General features: G+C 42.7%; 1 protein-coding gene across 1 annotated transcript in view; it reads right to left on the bottom strand.

Annotated features, from left to right (window-relative positions):
- The window catches only part of CDK6 (cyclin dependent kinase 6), a gene marked incomplete at its 3' end in the record, with an annotated part of 123841 nt that extends 103212 nt beyond the window's left edge, over positions 1-20629 (bottom strand). Inside the window, exons 1-2 of the mRNA XM_080610869.1 lie at positions 20543-20629; positions 17977-18468 (exon numbers count right to left, since the gene is read on the bottom strand). Coding sequence (XP_080466995.1) covers positions 17977-18428 — 452 coding nt within the window. The 5' untranslated portion in view covers positions 18429-18468; positions 20543-20629. The remainder of the gene's footprint in view (positions 1-17976; positions 18469-20542) is intronic.
- Between the last annotated feature and the right edge of the window lie 1811 nt (positions 20630-22440).

Genomic DNA, 22440 nt, shown 5'->3' with positions numbered 1-22440 from the left:
GTGCAGCTCTCCGTGGGCAAATGGAAAACTTCAGAGAAAAAGGGTTCTGAAGAGAACGATCAAAACCATACTTGGTTTACTTGGTTGGATCCCAGGTTACGTTCAATTGATTTTTGAAGATATTTAAAGATATTATTTCTCATGAGGAACTGAAAATGAGAGAGAAGGCAAAACTAAAAGAGACTGAAAACTTCTCAGCCCTATTCCCTGAACCCCCACAGACCAGGATCAATCCTAAGAAGAACTGCACACGAGAGCCTCTACCTGAGCCTAATGAAGCCAGTATTTAACTGGCTTTGGCTCAGGTCCAGAATTTCCTATAATTCGAAAGGGAGTTCCACCTGCAACAAACTTGCAGGATTGAGTTTAATATTCATGTTGTACAGAACAGAAACAAATGGGACTAATATATCTTCAATAGAATTTTACAAGATTTTCCTAGCTTAATAAATTTAGCCAGAGGGCAATTGCCCTTAAACACTCAATACATAAAAGGGGATCCTTGTTTCCATTAGCACGCAAATTCCTTACACGTTTCATCAGAATTAAAGACATTCCATCTTACAAGTTTTTAAAAGCGTGGACTTCATGGCTGCCCTTTTTCCTGTACAGTCATCCCCACGTGGCCACACAAACTCCTTGGCTGTCATTTCTGTCTTTTTTAATATTAAATTAATTCATAGCACATACAAAGAAAATAGCTATTTCTGTAAGATTCCCAGGTGCTTTCATCCTCCAGTTCTTCAGGTGGAGGTCTAATACATGTTTCCTCCTTTTCCAGCCTGTTTACATGGCACTGTGAGCTAGCCATTTAAAGATTAATGCACCATAGTGAAGTATTCTGCAGCCTGTACAGCTCTTTCAGTATTTCCTTTAAGCTCTTGCACACATATGTAAAAGAAAACAAATTAAAGATTATTTGCAGAGTTTGGCAATGAAAATGAGGTGTTAGTAACATTTTGAGCTGGCAATAAATTTTATTCGACTGTTTTATTACTTTGGGGCAAAGGCAACTGTTTCTTTTGGGGCATCTTTTAGCAGCATGAAATGAGGGTTTACATTTTAATGTAGGAATAATTTTGAAATAAATGCAGAATTTTGTACATTGTAGTGTATGTCACATGTAAATACGTGCCAAAACTCTGTTTCGGCTCTTTTGCAACATCACCTTTCACATTTCTGAAAGAAATGAGCACACTATAATAAATCTCACAAAACAAGGTCTGGTTCCTGAAGCACTAAAACATCTTTACATCTAGGCAAATGAAAACAAGTCCATGTACCCAAGCTCTGCAAGCAGAGGAGAGCGTGCTCTGAGACGTCCAGTGTCAGCCCCTGCGGAGCCAGGGAAGATCGGAGGACGTAATGGCTGAGGCTCCGCAGCTCTAACATGGCTACATGGCTTCCAGCTGGCTCCGAGCACCGGCAGAGCGGGTAGGCATCTGCCTGGGAATGAGGCAGGGCTGGCTCACATCTGCTTGCAAATGCTGCAGGGACTTACAAAGCAGTGGACACAGATTACTTTAAATCATAGAGCAAGCCAGCAACAAAACCGTTGAGCCTTCATTTGTCAGGAATTATCACTTCAGGTCTGTTCTGCTCTTACACCGTTCCCTAAGATATCTCCTCTTTCTCACATCAGAAAAATACTGGGTGAGGTGGATATTGTTCTAACCCTTTGTAAGCCACATACGGATTGTTTTATTAGTGTAATTATTTTTATTTCAAGAATAAGCTCAGAGACATCAAGGGCTGAAGAAGTTACTCCTCATCATTTTCTCTAATCCATCCCAAACCCTACAATCATCCTATTTACCTCTGTTTGCAGAAACAGCACATAAACTTACACCACAGCTGATGGTCTTGAGCCTTTGTACAGTTGACTAAAGAGGCAACACTACACGCCATACAGGGCCCAAAAAATCAGCATGGTCTACAAAAGCGTTTTCGGGATGTGATCAGCTTGCCTGTTCCAATGACACGCTACTATTCATTTCCTTTCAAATTCCGTCTTTTTTTCCATCTAACAGAAACAATTGCCCTTCTTTGTTCTTCTTCAGAGCTTCCATTTATCTTCTATTTAAATACGCAGTCAAGGAAAAGACAAGTTTTTTGCACTGTGAAAGGCATGTAAACATACTGGACACCATTATATATAGATACAATTTTTATTTGAACTATCATGCCTACTGCACCTTGGGCTTTTAACTGAAGTGTCACTGGCCTACCAATTACTTCAATTGCTGTAGTCTGCAACAACTGTGCGGGAGTGAACACTCACCAGTGGCACTAGCCCACATGGCCAATATACAATGGAATAGCAGGAATTACAAAATAAAGTAAGATTCCAAACTCAAGGAGTCAAGAGTGATTAAATTGAACAGATACAGGGAACACATTAAGGAAATGCATGATCTTAGATAGTAAAGATATGGATGCATTAATTGCAAGGAGAAAAAATTACATGATTAAACTGTCAAGATAAGTGATTTAGAAACCAAGGTCCCAAATTGCAAAATAACCCAGGTATTTAGGGTCATCAGTACATTTGAGAATCACTTGTTGACCAAAGTATGACTTCTTGATGATTCTCAATTAGTATCCCAATGTCCTGATAACATATGATTTTAAGAAAAAAATGAGACTAGTTGTCTGCATTAATAAGCACCCATGCATTAGACATTTATGAGGATGTGCAAATACTGCAGGCCATGAGATGCTGCCTATCATTCCACACCAAATGCAGAGCTAGTACAAGAGCTACGGCCCTGGAGCTCTTCCTTACGATGCATTTCAGGTCAAGAGCCTCACCATCACCCCAGGTCCCCGCAGCAGTAGGGTATTAGTGAAATAAAACTCCTAAGTTATTCCAGGAAGCTGACCTCTACTATTTTACACAGGATATTAAATAGACCCCAGCTGTCTCCACTTAGAAGTGACTTAGTTCATATGTTTTATAAAGGTCCATTCAGCCGCTTTCTGAGTTATCACAGAATTGAAGTGACTTTCTGTGAAAAGTCAAATGTGCTGGTGATTTCCCTTACCTACTTGTCATGCAGGCATGTCTTAGTTTTCAAAGACCACAACTGGCATCTGTACGTTCTGAAATAAGAATCTGTGTCTGAATTATGAGAATATTTGACTGGGAAACAACTGTCTCAAGTCCATTTGGAAGAAACATACACAGTAGAGCTTTGCTTTTTTTTTTCCTGAATAGAGAAAGACACAGTAGTCTTCACTTCCATGAATGCCTCCGTACACAAGCCCCTACGGCATATGACTATTGCTGTACACGCAGTACAGTCCATGTGATTTCATTCCCGAAGGCAGAGTGACATGGATTTAGATTTTCCGAAGCACAAGAATACTTTCTCAGACTTGTGAGAGTGACAGTGATCAATATATTAGAAATGCTATGATAGTCATGTCCATTCTGTAAAGTTTCATTAAATTATTTCAAGAACTCGACAGTCTTTTTAAGAAGAGCCTCCATTTAAAAGCTGAGAAAATGCTATTGCAATATTTTTGTATAAAGGATGTGCTCTGGAACTGAGTGAATAATGCAATTTAAAGATGGCAATTTCATGATTGAAAGAAGAAAGATCAAAATGACCTTAAATTTTACAAGATTTGAACGATTTTTAAAGGGGTCAATATTAAAAGGAGACACACACTCCCAGCATCTAACTATTCCCTAAAGCCTTTAAAAATATATATTTGTACTGCACACAAGAGGAAAAAAAGCAATCTGTTTTAAAAATTAGTTTGCTGCTTTTAAATATTGACATCCCCTGTTGAATTGCCTGCTGCAATGGACTGTGCCCCAGTTAGGTTAAGCCATTAGATGTTTACTTTTTTGGATATTGCCTGGGCTCTTTGCCACTCACATCAGGCTTTACAATTTTCATTTACTCTTTCCAGAATACATTTAATAGCATTTACTATTTTATTATACTTAGGAGCAAGATGGCATTTCAGTTCCAAGTTCCAATTTTCAATGTCATGTAACTTTTTAAAAACAATTAGCTTTTGGGATGGATTTTTTTCCTGGCTTGCCCTCATTCCCTTTTAATTTTTTTCTTTTAACTTGAATAAAGAAAACTGTCCAAACATTTTTAAAGCACAGACTTTAACTAATTGCAGCCCTACATGTTTTACAATCTCCATCCATGTTACAAAATAGGAATTCTGAACTTCCTGTTATAACTGCAATAAAATCTTAAGATTTTCATGGTTTTTCTTTTCCACATGCACACAACAGGTATGTAATACGCATATCCAAACAACTTAATAGAGCAGATTATTTGCTTTACTAAATTGTATTGTCTTTGTGGTTCCATAATAAAAAAAGCTGTTTCAAACTCTATAAATTGAGCCATTAAAAAATTGGCTCCAACAATCAACATCAAAAATGAAGAGCAGAACCTGATAGCGTTACTGATTGATTTTAATTGTGCAGACTATTACCAGCAATGCGGGCTGACACGTTCTGAGCTTAGGGAAAAACAAAACTTTAAATTAAAAAAAAATATTCTAAGAGGTAATGGCGTTGTACCACCGCTTTCCAAGCACTCCGGTCTTGGATAATTCAGAGTGGAATATGTGTTCGACACCAAAAATTTCCATTTACGTGCAACTGTACAATCACATCATTTGCTGGAAAAGAAATCTGAGACAATGAGAATATGTGTAGCATCAGAATTTTATCAATAATGAGATAATTAGCCCACTTAGTAGCAAATCCTGTATGAGACCAGGATGGCAGAGTGAAGGGGAATGAGAAAAATATACAAGAGAAACTGCATCTGAGAAAGCTTTGAAAGGTGCCTCAAACCCCTCCCAGGCTGCGTAACTGGCCCTCTCCAACACACATTTAAACACTCTTCCTCCTGTAAAAGGTTAGCAAGTTTTGATCAAAATGGCTTCTGCTGGAGTTTAAAGTTGGATACAGGGTAACCAGGGAATGCCCACCCATTCTAGCTGCTCCCTGTTCCCCTCAGTACTTTAATGCCAAGTGCAAACTAGAAGCAGATTGTCTGAAGTCAGTACATTTCACAGAAACCCACACCCTGCTATTAGGAAAAGCACATAATTTTTGCCAACTGATAAAAAAAGTGTCTTGTACAAACCCTTACCATCGATCCATACACTTCAGTAAAAAAAAATACGCTCCCCTATAATACTGATTCCTTATTTGATCTTTCTCATAGTTCAAGTGCCCTCTGATTTCAATAGTAGCTTTTTGTTTCCCTGCCCCACCAAGTAATTTCCTATTTGCTTTTGTAACTTCTCTTATTTGCTGGACAAACTCCCTGCTAGTGTTTCCACTTTCCACCTTCAAAAGTGAACCATACTGACTGGCATTAATCTCATCCAGCTGTAGCAGGCTACAGCTGGGTGTCCACTCTACATTAGCCATCTGGGCTCTCTCTGCACGCAACAAGAGAGAAGCAGGGGTTTCCAGAGGGCAATTCATTCCGCTCCAGGGTGGGCACAGAGGGTGAGTGGGATAAATTATTCTCAGAAAGCTCATCCTCTCTCTGCACTCATGATGGGGAGACTATGAATGACTTGGATGGAGTATACTTTTAATATTCAGATGGTTAGATGTCTGCTCACCATAGCTGGTTTATTTTTCTATGCATGGCTATGGGTACCTTCTGTGCATCCATCATAATACCTGGTGCAGAACCATTAAAGGGATAGAGAAAGTTTGGTGTTTCCCTTTGACATCCCCCACCCCTCTGGAGAGTTTGAGAAACCAGAAATGTTTAAATTGTCCTGCTGTATCTAGCACCCAGGAAGAGGCTACAGATCCAAAGCAGCAGGTAGGATTTCCAGTGACTCAACAGAGCATCACACCAGGGAAGGTGTATGACCCAAGTGACAAAATGTGCTGCTACAAATCTCTATTTAAGTACCTCCAAGTTAAATCTAAGCATTTTCATGTCCTTCCTCTTGACTGTTCCAACTTTTATTACCTCCTGTTTCTTAATCTCTCTTTTCTAAAGCCTATTGTTATTACACCAAGCTTGAGAACCATCCCTCTCCTAGAAATACCAGATTTAATTATTGTGGCCATTACGACTGTGTGTCTTGACTATAAGAATTTCCTAATCCAGCTATTGCAAGTTACTTCAAGCTACGCAGAGAGTGATCTCTCTTTCAGTATTCCAGGAACAGCTGCTTCATTGACGGTGTCTGTAAGTTATGTCTTTAAACTTTGTCTGATTTGCCCACTTTATTATGAACAGTGGTTGGAATTGTTCTTTATTACTGTTTTAGTAAGTTTAGTCAACTGTCCAGTATCTTCCAGAATTATAGGCCCGATATCCTTTCACTAATCTAGAGTACGGCAGAATATTTAGATTTGCTTTTTATGACTTGTGCTTTGTTTCTGCAGAATGGTCTCAGCTTCAGCTTCTCAGTCTGAAATGTATTTTCTTACAGACATCACAATATCCTATTGATTTGAGACATTACACTACACTTCAAATATCTTCTAAAAAGACTCCCTCATCAGTGTTATTCACCTATCTAGGTTTTATCTATAGCCACAAATACCTTTCATTTTTAGTCAAATGGGTTACCTGACTCCTCTATGCAACTCTGAACTATTCTTGCTGTTGTACTGTCATGGTTTTCAGTTTCAGTCTCATTTCTGTTTGTGTTTTTTTCACTGCTTCATTAATATTTGCTTTTGAAATAACTGACAACTCTAAAAGATGTTTTAATCTCACCAAATAAAATTAAAATGTAATAAAATTTCTTGATTTCTTAAGTAGAGAAAGCCATGAATAATAAGCAGCATAGAATTAAGTAATGCCATTTAACTCTTCCTTTTTTTTTTTTTAAAATGCTCTTACAAACATAAAGGCAATGTGATGAACAGGATTCCGTGCAATGAGGAGATACAGGTGCTCAGTTCTAAAGAAGTACTAACTTGTCTGGGCCCCTACAAGAATGCCAAATCTTTTAAGCTTGATGAGATATTTCATTCTGATTTTCAGACTACAGTCACTGATTCAAACCTGTTTGGATATGGATATTATTGCTTTGATTAAAACTCGTTGCTCAGCATTCTATAAAAAACAGAGATGAACACGAAGGCAACAACTTGATGAGAGATGTCTGTGAGGAAACCACAAGGATCAGCGGTAGGCCTATCTCCATTAACAATCTAGAAGGTTATCTAAGGATAAACAACATACTAATTAGAAGTGTAGATGCTGCTCCATCTCTATGTCATAAAGATCACACACACAAACAAAGTATGCTGTTAGATAAAATTAGCAAAATGAGATTCACCTTATAACCTACTTCCTAGTAGAGAAAAATAATACAGGTCATTAACGTTTACCACCCTGAAGCAAACCTGGAAATCAATAATAAAGGTTCTACCACTGTGCTAGTGAATAACAAGTGAGACATAAACTTTAAATGCTGTACAGCATTCAGGAAGTCTCTAACTGTAGCTATAGAATCATTTTCTCTTGAAGCAGGGAGATGTATATAGCACTGAAGTGACCACGTCTGTGATGTGATCTGGAGTCTGAGGGTAAGCACAGCGCTGTACAAATTGCCTAGGTGACAAGGGATAGACATCAAATATAACAGAGGGTACATACTAAGGTAGGGGGGTGCTAATAGGGAATGTAATTAGGAGGCGTGAAATGGGTCAACAGAAACTGCCCATCTCCTTGAAAAATCTTCTCATTAAAGAATACGTTTATAGCTCAGTTTGGTGAACTCAGTAGTCGAAGCATCTAAAATCTGAACGGTAAAGTCTCAAATGTGTGTGCCTGATGGGACACCTCTGCACAGACTGCCTTTCCTAATGCATTTTTGGTCATCTTAACATTAGGAATTTATGGTTTGAACAACTAGAGCTGTTTGAATCAGTGTAGCTCTACGGACTTTAACTTCACCAGCAGAAACTCAAGCCTTACAACTGCATTTTGGATTAGCTGGAAGATGTGGATCCAATTCCTCTGTCAGTAGCGAGTGTTAGGCTGCTCACATAGATGAACAGTTAACTGAGCATACTGGTTTTCAGAACATAATACAAAAATAACTGGAAGATCTTCCTTCAAACGTAATTTTCTGGTTAAAATATTGTACAGCAAAGTCAGAGCACTTAAAGAACAGAACCATCTTTTCAGGAGAATACCATCTGACCATGATTTATTGAAGTTCTGACATTTATTAAGACACACACTGATACTCTAGACAGCCACAAGAGTTTTTCTAGGAAAATAATTTGATCACCACTGAGGGCAACTGAAAAGCAAATATATAATACATAATACTGTAAATCTGAAGAATCTAATTTAATCTTTAATATGCAACATAAATCCCCATCACAATATATTTATAGGATGAGGAAAGGGGTAGAAAGTCAAAGCTAGGAGAATGACAGAATGTGGGAATCTCACTGAGACTTACTGAAAGTGATACAATTTTTACAGTGATACAATATATCTATGAGAAACCCGCCATATATCTATTTACATTGGGGTTTAATACATCTTTATTCAAAATACTGTTTCTAGGGATATCTGAGTTTGTTGTAAATAAAAACAACCTTTCGTATCCTAATGTTTTTAACATTACATTAAAAATAAAAAAGTATGATTATGTATTTCTACGCATTAAAGGTTTCCAATTTTGTGTAGGAACACTCGCAAGGATTCCAATTTCTTGTCATAACGAGTGAAAGTTAAATGTGACATTCAATGGCTCCACAGCCCTCCCTTTTTATGGGGAAGGAGCAGAATGGGCAAAGTCCTCTAAGGTTGTTTCACTCTGGCAGTAGCTGTGTGTCCAAACGAGTCCTCCCCCAAACATCTAAGCACAGTCAGTACATTCCCAACTCCTACTGCCAAGTTAAAATGAAAACGGTCTTAGTTCAGAAATGATTGAGGTGGTTTGCTGTAATCAAATTAAACCAGCCAAATGTTCTTTTCAAAGGTAACTGTCTACTCTGCAGCTGTATGCAAAATACCACATCAAATGTGGAAAAAAAAAACAACTGATAGAATTCTATCCTTACAGTAGAGCACTGGCTCCACAGATGAAGAGAAACAAAAGCACCAATGCAGCTAGGAACTACATTCACAGAAAGCTCCTGGAAATATGCTAAGTTAAGAAACAGTGAACAAAGTACTGAAATTTCCAGTTTATAATTAATTGATTTCAGGGAAAAGTGAATTCTCTGACATTGTTAAACAGCAACAGACACCTTCAGTTATTTGTCAGTGACCACACTTTGATATTAAAAGACTAGCCAAAGCTTCCCATAAAAGAGAGAGAAAAAAAACCACACAGGCTTTTCCATTCTATTTCTCACTTCCTTTCCCTGTTTCTATCAAAACACGTAACATTCTGCACTGACTAATGTTGCAAAAGCCCAAACTCCGTAGGTTTCATTTAAACTCAGTATGATTCATCTGTACTAGAACTGAGATTTTGATCACTAAAAATGGGAAATCCCTGCAAAGATGAATTCATGCCAGTTATTTTTTTATTTTCTTTTCCTAAAGAAAAAATTGGTCACCTATTAATGATAATGCAGAGTGGTAACTAGTCAGTGTTAGCAGTGGTAACGAGTCAGTGTTAGCAGTGGTAACTAGTCAGTGTTAGCAGGAATGCTTTTAAAACAATACGGAACTAAGGTTTTGCTAAGTTTGTAAATTGTTTGCTAGGTATGCCACGGGAAACCTACCCCAGGGCAACTCTACCCATACCAGCAAATTGGCACATTCCACTACAGCCTGTATTCAGGTATCTGAAATCATCACCTGGTCCTAAAATTTTGTAGGATGCTTCCTGGAGAAGAGACCCATCTTCTTCTAAAGCCCTAAAAAGACAAATAAAGCATCATATGGAAGACTTTCTTATCACTCATATAAACCATTCTTTTTTCCTCCTAAAGAAAACATAACCGTGTTGTTATAATTTTAAGGCCTGATTTTGAAAAGATTATTTCATAGAATATTTCCTTGTGAATATTTTCTGAGGATGGAACAATTTTTCAAAGGCTAAGGGTAAATAAATGAACAGGAAAATCAATACAGTATTTTGGATGCAATGAGGTATTTTGAAACAGTTCAGAAATCACCAGTCACATTTCCACATTGATGCTCATCTTATCAAAAGCTTCCTAAATGGAGGTTTCCCAAATGGAAAATGTCAAAGTACGTGACAGAAAAAAACACCCCCTGGAAAATTCTAAAGTGGTTTGTTTACTAGTTACAAACGCTTTACCGTTTAAAGGTATGGCTGTTAAATAAGCATGCATGTGCAATTTAGAATGTTCTTCAGAATACAAGAAAAATATAAGAACTGATATAGGAGAAATTTCCTCTTCTGAGTGAAAAAACACAGCTTAGTTGTATACGTGTATAGGCACAGCAATCTTTTGATGATTTTATAGAACCATCAAGATCAACTTGCTCAGCAAAACTGGAAAACAGCCAGATTTTGTACAAAGAGTAAAAAACAAATGCTCCACATAAAGCTGCAAACTTGGGGATGAACAATATGAAACTTTATGAAAATAATTTAAAAACTTCATAACTAAATTAAGTCAACCAAGAATTACTATGGGAGCACTCGAGGCCAAATTCACATTACTGCTACATCAGGTTAGTTACAGTATTTATTCTGCACGATTTAACTTTTAATAGAAAAATTCTCTAGAAGTAAGGCCTCAGCTAATTTAATACATGAATAAGAATCAGTATCTGTGATTCATATCCTTACCTATATTATCCCTGAACTCTATTCAGTAAAGCATTTTAAAATTCAGTGCATAGTTAATATCATAGCTATTTCTGTTCAATAATGCACTTACATCTGTGCTAAACCTCAAAGAATGATTTAAATCCCACCGAGTGACTCACTTAGTGCTTTGTTAAGTCACAGCCTCAAGCCTACTCTCTTCCAAACACCTGGAAAGTCAGCACTTTCCTTCTCCCTGTTCAGTTCCTTTCCCTCTCCCTATTCTGTTCCGCACTTCAGCAAGGGGTAGGTACCATGAAGCAAACTGGAAAGTCCCAACTAATCTATCCTGGCCCCTGTTTTCTGAGGTGGACCATCCACTCTCCTGACCTTTCAAAATACATCATTGCATCCAAAGTATTGTATTGATTTTACTATTAATTTATTTACCCTTAGCCTTTGAAAACTTGTCCCATCCTTAGAAAATGTTCACAAGGAAATATTCCATGAAATAATATTTTCAAAATCCTAGACCCTGCTCTGTTAACCCAGGGGATGCCTCTTACCAGCAACGGTTGTGGCAAAATGAGTTGGGTTTTCCATTCTGGGCAGGGCACAGCAAAACTAGATCTCTCCAAGACACAACCATCCACAGATTTAAAGAAGGAATGGAGCACCGGACATAATCTAAAATGACAAATATTCACTCACACAAAGACTGGAAATATGTTTTTTGTAAAAAGCTTAGATTCAGACAAAGATAAAATACTTTTTGAAGAAAGCTTGTACTCACTCCAGAAACTGAATTTCCTAAGGATCTAAAGGCTATTCCATATTCAACCCTTCCTTCCTGACATGCTCTTATCTTGTCCTGTTTCTGGCAGACCATGTATCCAAACTAAATCATCACATCCATTACTAGTAAACAATTCGTATCGACAGGAAGAATATCACTTATTTTCCCTGTACGTGCTTATTCTGTGTACTGCAGGGCTGCAAGCAGATGATGACAGGCCTGCATTCATGTGCAGTCACTTCACAGTGTCCTCTGCCAGCTTCACAGACTTCTCCAAATCCTACCTACTGCCAAACCCTGTTCAGTGTCAGCCACATCGTTCCCCTTTGTCGTCTTGCCATTGGAGAAGCCATATTTCCAGGTAGGCAGTCCCTCCCTCCACAAGACCTTTGCAGCATCCTCCTTGCCGTGCCTGGTCAGTGCAGGAACCATCTCCCTTCCTCTCTGACCATCACTGCTCTCCAGCCTGGAAACGCCTCTCTCTCGCCAAGGCACTTCCCGTCTTCACATCTGTCTTGAAGACCATCCTGTTTGCGTTAGGCTAAAACTGACTCTGAAGCTCATTCAGTTTTTCCTTCCCATTACTCATCCACCTCCTCTACCTCAGCTGAGACTCATCTGCCACATTAATCCCTTTAAGCTTGGCAAGATTCAAGTTCAGTTTCTTCTGCTTCGCTCCATCCCTCCATCTTATTTTACTCTTTCTGTGTGCAAAACAATCCCTGTACCTAGCAATATAGAGGTAACCGTTTCTTTCTCTCCAGGGGCCTGACAGATGCTGTATGAGTGTTGCTACATAAAAATAAACTGCATCGCACAATACAGCACACTGCTGATCTGCAAGAATGATGTCACACACTGCAAGTTTACCATTAGCTTGGCAGAAAAAGGAAGTAAGGAAGGAAGCAGAATTCACCGGAGACAAACACCCCCGAAAATAGAAATGTTTCACTTGACGGGATGGAGTATCTCAATGACTCTGAGAAGATCATCCTTTAAACTTATGAACAGTACAGTAATAAAGCCAGCAGCCAGTATGAGCGTCACCACAAACTGGAAAGAGAAACAAAATTAGCTACTGCATTTTGAAATGATTTTCCCTCTGTATGTTCCCATAACATTTCAGTTTGATACAAGTTCAAATTGCCTTGCAAAAGGTTAACTTGGTATTGCTGAGCTGCTACAGATACATTCTGAATGCTCTCTATAATGGTAGAGAATTTCAAGACACTTATAAAAAGACACCTTCTGAGTGAAACATAATTTTAAGCACCAAGCCATTATACAGTTCTGGGACCTTTGAGCAGAGTCAAGCGCTGGTCTTATGTGACCTCATCCCTATGTGAGGACACATAGGGATGAGGAGTCACGTGTGCCCCATCCATTTCCCCCCATGCTCAGGTTGCTTGCCGAGGGAATCAGTTGATTGGTTCCACCAACAACTCAAGCGCAAACCAAGAGATAGCAACATGGACCATTGGACTGAAAAAGCAGGGAAAAAGCAGCATGAGAGTTGTCGTGTTGTGCCAGAGAGGGCAGCTTACAGTGTCATTTATGTTTCAATGATATAAAATAACACAAAACCTTGAACCTGGCATAACTGTGCAAATACTCATCATTACTGGGTTCCATCCCCTTCCCCCCCGCCCCCAACTGATCTGTGTACCAAAAAGACTGAGGAATATAATTCCAGCTCAGTGGTTCATCCTGTTGAACCTAAGTCAGTTAGCTGGGGCACCTATTCTGCAAGGAAGGCCAGAACTAAGATTAATTCTCTATCATATGCTAATGATGACCTCAAATGGCAGGATTTCTGACACTTATCTTTGAAATAATAACCCAGATTATATTATATTCTAATAGATTATATTCAATATAATTTTGGTTATTTTGAAGACTTGCTAACCCATGAAAATATGAAAAAAGTTTTATTTATCAGAAAAACTATGAGCCAGGAAGCAAAAATATACAGCTCTGCAGGTTTGCTCTATTTGCTTAAGGCTGAACACTATTAAAACTGTTAAATACATATATATGTTAGAAAACAAGCACGGCAAGAGTTACAGCATTCTGTCTTTTACATCGCCTTCCCAGAGTGCAAATCCACAGTTTGATGTATGATTAACATTAGGGGAAAATTATTCATCTGATTACCAGCAGGAGAGAGATAAAATGAACACAATATATTGCTGAATTTAGCATTGTAATCACAAGAAGAATTTTTACAGATATATTGCAGCAGGGAATACTCCCAGTTTTACACACAGGAATTTCCTGAATCTAATATGTCATTTACTCCTGGCAAAGTCTGTCCTTTGTCTACATATATTTCATTTTTCCCAAACAGAACAGCACTAAGCTATATAAGTGTGGGACCAACTTTTGCCAGCTTTGACTACCGTATATAGTAAAGCTTTATTAAAGCATTACATCCTATTATCTGAAAGGTGAGCTAGCAGAGCACCTCAATCATCCTACCAGTTACAAAGGACATTTCAAAGCCTACAACATACCTTATTTTAGAGCAATTCACAGTAAGATTTACTCATGAGGATTCTATCTTTTACTTTGCTTTGTGAAGATAAATAGAATAGACTAAGATGTCCTTGACAGAGGGGAACTTTAAACAAAGGCAGATATGAGCAGGAGAGGATTTTAAGCATACAGAATTCATGCTTTTAACTGTATTTTCCCCATGCCTTTCTGTGTGCTGTTCTGACAGTCTTACAAAAGTTTATATCAGTCCCCCAGGCCTTATTTCCACCATCACACTCAATAGTCCGGAGTCTTCCACTACAAACCACTTTTCTGATGAAGATTAGACTTCCTTTCAGTCCTTGTTTTGCACCTCGTTTTATTTCATTCTGCAGTGAAGTCTTACCTAACTTCATTGTCTACCGTTGTAAAAGCAACTGTGCTGCAAAAAATGTGCCTCTTCATTGTACGAATATGGAAACAACAGACTTGGAGAGAAGGAACATGAAACAAAGCTCTCAAAATTAGCAGTAGCATGGAAAAATAGGATATTTGTTTAAAATTATTCTGCACTATTTAGACATTTCTACTTTATGGATAAAATTCTCTTCCATTACAAATGCCAAGCACTGGAACCCTCCAGTGTTTCAAGCATTGCTCAGGCTTTTAGAGGAAGGGAATCTACAACCGCTATGACAAACCTGGACTGCAGTAGCAGTGCTGGTCCTGCATCCTGGCTCCACGACCAACAAAGCCATTGAGCTCTACCTCTGCCTAGTAAGTACTGGGTCTCATCCTTACCAAATTATGCTTCACATTCAGCATTACTTCATAGAGACAGAGAAGCTCTGGACTGCTGAGCTCTGAACTCTACCCTCTGGAGACACCATCTGAAAGAGATCAGCACGTACGGCGTAACTTCACGTGGCCTATAATTTCTGCCATTGCTGCCAGCTGATGCCAGAGTACCGCAGTCAAGCACAGGAGTACGCACTTCGTCTGTCTGAAGTCTGTCTAAATTTTGACTCAGGATGACTGTCAGTTTGCACTAAGCAACACACATGCCATTACTCATAGTTAACAGATTCAACCTCAAATTTGCAGTTCTCATTCCTTTCAGGCTAGTTGCTTGTAATATTCAGAAAAAAAGCTAGATGTCCCTTCAAAATAAAAAAAAAACCCTTTGATTTCAAGTATTTGTGTTGTTATCCCAGTGCTCTGACAATAATGTACATTTTAATCCAGCACGTAGACAGTGCACTTGACATTATTTTTATTTAGTAGCCTGGCCTTTATACCAGTTTCCAGAATGCATGCCCAAACAATGAGCATTTTTGTGAGCGTAACATGCTCAATAATTAGGTACAGCTAGGTCAGCTGCTTAAAACTGCAGAGCTTCTTTTGTAGTATTTCCTTTTCTGAGTATATTTACATAATACAAAAATAGACCTTTAATTTCGATAAATTACAAACTCTTCTACCGTACTTTGTAACGGAACAGGAGCATTTAAATATTTTCAAATAATCTTTCATATAATTTCAGTCTCTCCAAAGTGCTACTTACAGTTTCATCTGCTCTGCAGATTAAAAACATGCACAACAGAGGGAGTTTTTAAACAGAATTCCTCACATTTCAGAAGAGAGAATGTTTGAAATTGCTTCTTATATTCCCCTGCCTGTTTGTGAGAAAAGGTGAGCAGTCAAGGTCTCAAGCATCCCCACACATCACAGACCAAATGTGTTCGAAATGCTGCTTATGGCAAAAGGCTTCCCAACACCATTGTGAGGACCTGGAACACACTGTCAGGGCTTTTTATATTGAAACTACATTCTCATATTGCTGGCTGAAATCCTGCTTGCAGAGAATGAATTTTCATTCAAACTTGTAAAAATATTTTAAGCTTCAATGTATTTATGCAACGTTATGTCAAGATTGCACTACACTTAAGCCCAAGGAAAACAAGCCTGCAGCTGCATAGTCAGTTCATCAAACAGCTCTTTGGAAAACAGGGACTTTAGCTTCAAGGTTTTGCTGAATTCAGGATTAAAGAGCTCTTAAAAATATTTCACTTCATATGGAAAGATCTCAATGGCAGGCAAAAACATTCAGAAGTATCGTTATATTGAATTATTCCCAAAGAAGGTTTACAGTTTTCAAATACGTAAATGTCTAAACCTGGACAACTACATCTTCACTTACACTCATAAATTATTGGGCTGCATTTCAGAAAATCTGAGAACTCTCAATTATCTGTCTTCTGCCAAGGAAGAACCTTGTGTGCTCTCCTCTGTAAACCAAGCCACTTGGACTTGGTGATCAAATACAACACCTCCACACAAATATCCCACCATTTTGAAATTTACTGACTAAGCCTCTGGCATTACTGGGAGCCAGTCAAAATAATGGTTATTAACCAAACTTCGGATTTGTTTGATAAGCAGTGGGAAAGTGTGAGCTGCAACCTGTATCTCATTGCACACTGCAGTGAGACTGATGATGTGCTCTCCATTATCAGTATTTCAGAATGCATGTTTTGCCTATTCAGTTCAGACATAAATCACAGAATCATAGAATGGTCTGGGTTGGAAAGGACGTTAGGACCATCTAGTTCCAACCCCCCTGCCACAGGCAGGGATGCCTCACACTAGACCAGGTTGCTCAATGCTCTACCCAACCTAGCCTTGAACACAGCCACAACTCCCCAGAGCAACCTCTGTTTCAGTGCCTCGCCACCCTCACAGTAAAGAGAATTTCTTCTTAATATCTACTCTAAATCTACCCTAAGAGAAGGTAGACTGTTGTATTATGCTGCCTTGAGATGAGCAAAAATTACTTCAGCTATGCACGTTGTATTTTAAATATTATTCTTTGTTTCACCTTTCCTCTTGCACACACTAAAAACCCCCTCATCTCAGACTGTAAAAGCAGAGGATCACAGCTACAAGCGATTTTGAAGGTCTTCTCTAGCTTCAGAGGATCTGTTTCTCTAGGACTGAAAAAGCCTCGGTGTCAGTGAAGTATAAAATATTTTCCTTTTTCTATGCAATATGTGCATATAATAACACAAATAGCAGGAAATATTCTTGTTACTATAGCACTTTCAGTAAGATGCTGATCAGTTTCAAATCACTGCATATCTAGGCATCGGCAAAGTGAAGCTTACTTCTTAAAGTGCATAATATTAATAAAAGATGCTCACAGGCTGCTGGAGGTTTCCAGCTACAGAAAAAACTGTAAGAAGTTAGAGTAGGGCCAGCCTTACCACTGAGAGAATCTGTTCAAGAACACAGGTCATTTATCCGGGGTTTTTGCTACCAACACAACAGAAATGACATCCTGGGGCCATGGCCACCATTTTGCAAGCAAGGCCTGACATCTCTACTGTTGCACTCTTGGCAGCACAATCATCAGTACACGGTGAAATTAGTACCAGCCAAACAGTATTCAACTACAAGGCTGCCTGCAAAGCTTGAAGTCTTAAGCTGTTACTTCTCTTTAATATGATAATCTACAGTTCTCTGTAAAACCATCTAAAAAGGTGGAATGCACATTCCACTACTGCTCTCATCTTTGCTATTTCAATAATGAACAGAGCTGCTAAAAATCAGCTGCAGCTGGCAGAACTAATACTTGAGACAAAACCAGGGAGACTTTTTTTCCTCATTCTCTCTTATGCCTGAGGAAATAACATATACATGGCTCCTTGCCCATCCACTCAAACACTTAAGTCACACACCTATGCCTCTGGAGATGGGTGTTTGTGTGTGTGGGAGGCAATGCACAGGGATGAGGTGAGGTCTGGCAGGCAGCACGACGGCCTGCTGAAACCTCAAACCACATTCCATGCACACAGTTTAGTGCTCACTTCATCCACAAACCCAAACGAGTGTCCAGTCCATTTATGTACCCAAACTCTTGCTTGGCCAACTCATGTACTAAAACCAGGATCCCACTGATGGGGATGCCTGCCCCACTTCCTCACCTGACCACATTGGGGTGCTCGAATGTCTCCAGGTGCCTCAAAACTGCCACCTCTCGGATGGTGGACAGCGGCATCCCCTCCTCGCTGGTCTGCACCCGTACCCGCTTCAGAGCGACAAAGCGGCCACCATTCTTCAAGTCTCGGGCTTTGAACACCTTCCCATAGGCTCCTTCCCCAATCTCAGCCACACATTCATACTGCTGGTCAGCCAGGCTTGTGCTGTCCTTATCCATGCTGGCACCACTCCTCTTCCTCCCGTGCTCCAGGTGTCTTGGGGTAGCTCTCAGTCTCGCCTGCTTTCTGACAATTAGTACGTTGTTCACGTTGGCAGATAGGCCACGCACTTGATACCTCTGCCAGAGGGGCAGTAGGAAGCTCTTGCCCTCCTGTTCTCGGTCCTCTTCTGTAAGGGCCCCAGTGTGCCTCCTCTTTCGGCCACCAGGAATTATCATACAGTCTTTGGGAGCATTGTCTGTGTAAAGCCAGTTAGATCTGGAGGACAAATCAAGCAAGAAGTGAGTTTAGTTTACTTTGTTACTTAGCATTGTTCAAAAAATGAGAAAATTGAACTCATATAGTAGGTAACTGCATGCAAAGCAAAAACATGGTGCAAAGGAAGACGTGAACCAGCAGGGAGACGTGTATCAGTGTCCCTGCATGGCTGATACAACACTACAAAGTTATCACAGTCTGCGCAGAAGGCAGTAACACAGAGCCACAGAGCAACCGCGTGCTGTGAGATCTGACTGAGCAATGGGTTGAATATGATGACTCTCCAACACATGGGTGATGGGGATGGCAAAGCTAACTAACTATGCAAGGAAGTCATGCCCAGCAACTCATGTCAGGATTGCAGGACCCAAAGGCTTCATGAGTGCATGCAGCGGAGTCTTCGGAATATATCCCATACTATATCACTGTTACTTATTTGTAAATAATAACATTTGGAGGTTTCGGCCTCGATTTCCTCTCCCCTGTGCTAAGCCCTTCATGAATACATTGCAAGAGGCAAGTTCCTATCCTGAAGCATGCGTGCGGAGGAGCAATATGTACATATTGAACTGACAATTATGTTACCAAGCATCATGTGCTGAGGTAGGTTCAGAAATAGACACTTCAGGAAAGTTACTGACACACAAGGACTTCATCTGTGGACACAGCTACTGCTGCCTGTGTGACTGGCAGCTTAGCTCTTTCCAGAGCAGCCCAACGAGACATGGTCTTCAGGAACAGCACGCTCTGCTGCGCAGCATACGAGGCTGGAGAGCAGAAGCGCGTCCTCCTGTACCCAGTTTGCCTGTATCCAGTTCCATCCACACTTTCTGCAGAACTGAGGGCAAATCCTCTCCCCTCACAAGGCTTCACATCAACGCTCTCCGTTTCCCTTGCCTCTTTTTAATATAGTGATACGGTGACCTCTGGGGCTGTAACCCTCTCCTACGCTCCGTTTTCACCAGGCTAGGATTAAAGAGCCCCAGACAGCTCAGTCGGGGCTCCTCTACCCTGAATCCACGCATAAAGCCAGAGGCATTTTGCACCTTTATGCTGATCTTACACCTTATTCGCAGAAGAAAAGCAGAGCAACCTGAAGAAAACCCGTGCCCGCTGCTCACCGCTTTTCTCCGGCTGCAGCTTGGCGCAACCCCGACCCCCTTCCTCACCCCCCTCCCGCAGCCTTCCTCACTGACTCCAGCTGCCACCGCCGGAGCTGCTGCCGCCGCACCGCCCCGTGCAACCCGGCGCACCCCGCAGCACCGGGCGACACCGAGCGCGGACCACAGCGCCTTGCCCCGCCACCGGGACCCGGACACACACACCGACAGACAGACCGACAGACAGACACCTGCCCCGGAGCCCCCGGCCCACGCCGCTGCGGAGGGCGCCCCCGAGCGGCGGGCAGGGGCGGGAAGCGGAGGTGCCCGTGTGCGTGGCCGCGGGGTCGACGGGCCTGCCTCGGCGCGGCGGCGGCGCCAGGCGGAAAGTCACCGCTCGCCTTCCCCGGGCACGCCGGGACATCGCGAGTGCCCCCCCCGCTACGGCCCCAACCCCCCCCGCCTCGGCACCGAGCTTCCCTCCGCGGGCGCCCCACACGCGGCGGGGGGTGGCGGCGGGGGACACGCGGGGAAGCGCGTACCCCCGCTTCCTCTCAGGGGACGGACGGTGTGGGGAGGGGGGGTGGGAGACCGGCTCGGGCACTCGGCGGGACGCAGAGGGGACCCCCCCGGTGGCTCCCCAGGAGGGAAGCCCCTTCCCCCGCAGCCCCTTCGCGGCCCCCGACACGGGGAGCGCCCCCACGCCGACCCCAGGGCGGGATGCGGCTGCACGGCGTGGCGAGCTGCCCCCGGCCGCCGCAGGGACGCGTCCCCGGTGGCGTCCCAGGGGGGTTGCGGGCCGGGGGCGGCGTGTGGGCCACGCCGCCGGGCCGGGTGCGCGGAGCACATGGGCGCCCCGCGTTACCTGGTGTGCGCCGCGGACGCCTGCACCGCCACCAGATCCCCAAATAATCCTCAGCCCCGAGGGTGTGGGGGGGTGGAGAGGGAGGGTGTGAGTCCTCCCTAAAACAAACCTCCCATTGAGCGAGGCGGGGTGGAGAGCCGGCCCCGGGTCTGCCCCTTCACATGGCGATGTCTCCGGCAGGTCCCGGCAGCGGCCGCCCGGGCCACACAGGTAGCTGCTCCGCGGCTCGGCCGCCCTCGGCTCGCATCCTCCTGCCGCCGCCGGGCTGCACCTTGGCGCAGAAAGCAGCTCACACTCGTCCCCCAGCCCGCTCCTCCCGCCCCCCCCCCCCCTCCCCCTTGCCCGGGGAAAACGAAAACGGGAAAGAAAAATCGCAGCCGGTGGCCCCCGCGGAGCTGCAGCGCCGCGACCGCAGCCTCGCCGGCCGTAGCCTGCCCGTGCGGGGCTCGGCGCCGGCCCTCGGCGCGGCCGCTGCTCCGGCGCTGCGCTGCCTCCCCTCGCTCGCTGCCTCGGCCTCTGCTCAGCCTGGGAGCAGCAGCAGCTTGCTGCCTTTTTTTTTTTTTCCTCTCCCCCTCTCCTCAAGTTTTTTCCCTGCTTTCCCACGCTGGCTGAATGTGACTTGACCCCGTTTCAAAAAAGTTTGACATAGTGCTTCAACATTTCCGCATTCCTCCCCGACTACAAAGGCTGCAGCCGCCTCCTTCTGCTTTCTGTCTCTGCTCTCTGTCTTCACACTCAATGAAATCCTTCATGTGCCTCTGCCAAAGGCAGCCGCATACCGCAAGGGTCGCCGCGAGCGCCGCGGCCAGGCATGGCCCGGGGTGACTGCCCCGGGGGGTCCCGGCAGGGCCCGGCCCCGGCCCTGGCCCCGCCGCTGTGCTCGGAGCTGCACGGGCGCGGGCGCAGCCGGCTGCGGCAGCACTGAGGAGCCTGACTCATTCCTGGGGCTCGGCGCTGGGAAATAACCCTTTAGGGGATTGTTGCTTTTTGGTTGGTTGGTTGGGGTTTTTGGTTCTTTTTTCTCCGTTCCTGGGAAATAACATTCCTACCCCCGAAAAACGCGTATTCTGCTTTGCTTTTTGATATTTTCCATTCACAGAGCGCAGGCAGGAAGTCAGCGCCCATGAATGCTTTCGGGAAGCATCAAGAAACTTCGTTGCTGAAGACACCCCCCCCCCCCCCCCCCCCCCCAGCAAAGTCTTGTCCGCGCAGGCTTGCGCTGAAGCTGCGCGGTTCAGGGTGTGCAGAGGAACTGGGTACGCAGTCAGCCCGTCCTCGGGTGCGGAGGACGCTTGGTGTGGAGCCAAGCCCTACAAATACTGAAGTTCACCATACTAAAAAATAATCATCGACATACCCTGTCTCCATGAGGGAAAACGCACACCTGGAGCCTAATTACCAGTTCTCCCAGCCAGTACCCTCCAGCTTATGCTTTTCTGGACCTCAAGGATGATTATTGTCCCGCTCCAGAACTGACTCTTATGGTGGTTTAACTGGGAGAGAGTGCAATGGGACCGTAATTTAACTAAGTGGGTTTATAACTCAAACAGTGCATGTCGAGGACTTGGCATCATACACTGATCTGGAATAACTAAAATTTATAATAATTTTATATTATAATATATAATACATACACTGCTGTACAAACTAAAATAAGTCGTATCAGAAAAAAGCATATAATTACCCTTCTGGACTCACAGGGCTGCAGAGGGTAGGACATACATCCTACAGAGGATATATGAAATCCTATAGCTTCAATAAAATTTGTTTTCCTTGCTTCAAAACTGACACCAGCAATTCCGCGTGCCCTTCCTATTCCTGAGAAATTAGAAATAGCACCTGGGGGGCTGGTGAGGGGCAATTGCCTGCAAGCAGAAGGGAGACCTCTGATTTCTCCTGGAGCAACTGGGGAGGTTGTACCACTTGTGCCTTCAAGTAGAAGGCCAGGGGCATGTGAATGTTTGCAGGAGACCATGCATACTTTGCAAGAACTTAAGTTACGCTCAT

Source organism: Psittacula echo (assembly GCF_963264785.1).
Source record: "Psittacula echo genome assembly, chromosome: 2".
NCBI classification, from domain to species: domain Eukaryota; kingdom Metazoa; phylum Chordata; class Aves; order Psittaciformes; family Psittacidae; genus Psittacula; species Psittacula echo.
Note: the sequence above shows the minus strand (reverse complement) of the source record. Positions and strands in the feature narration are given on the sequence as shown.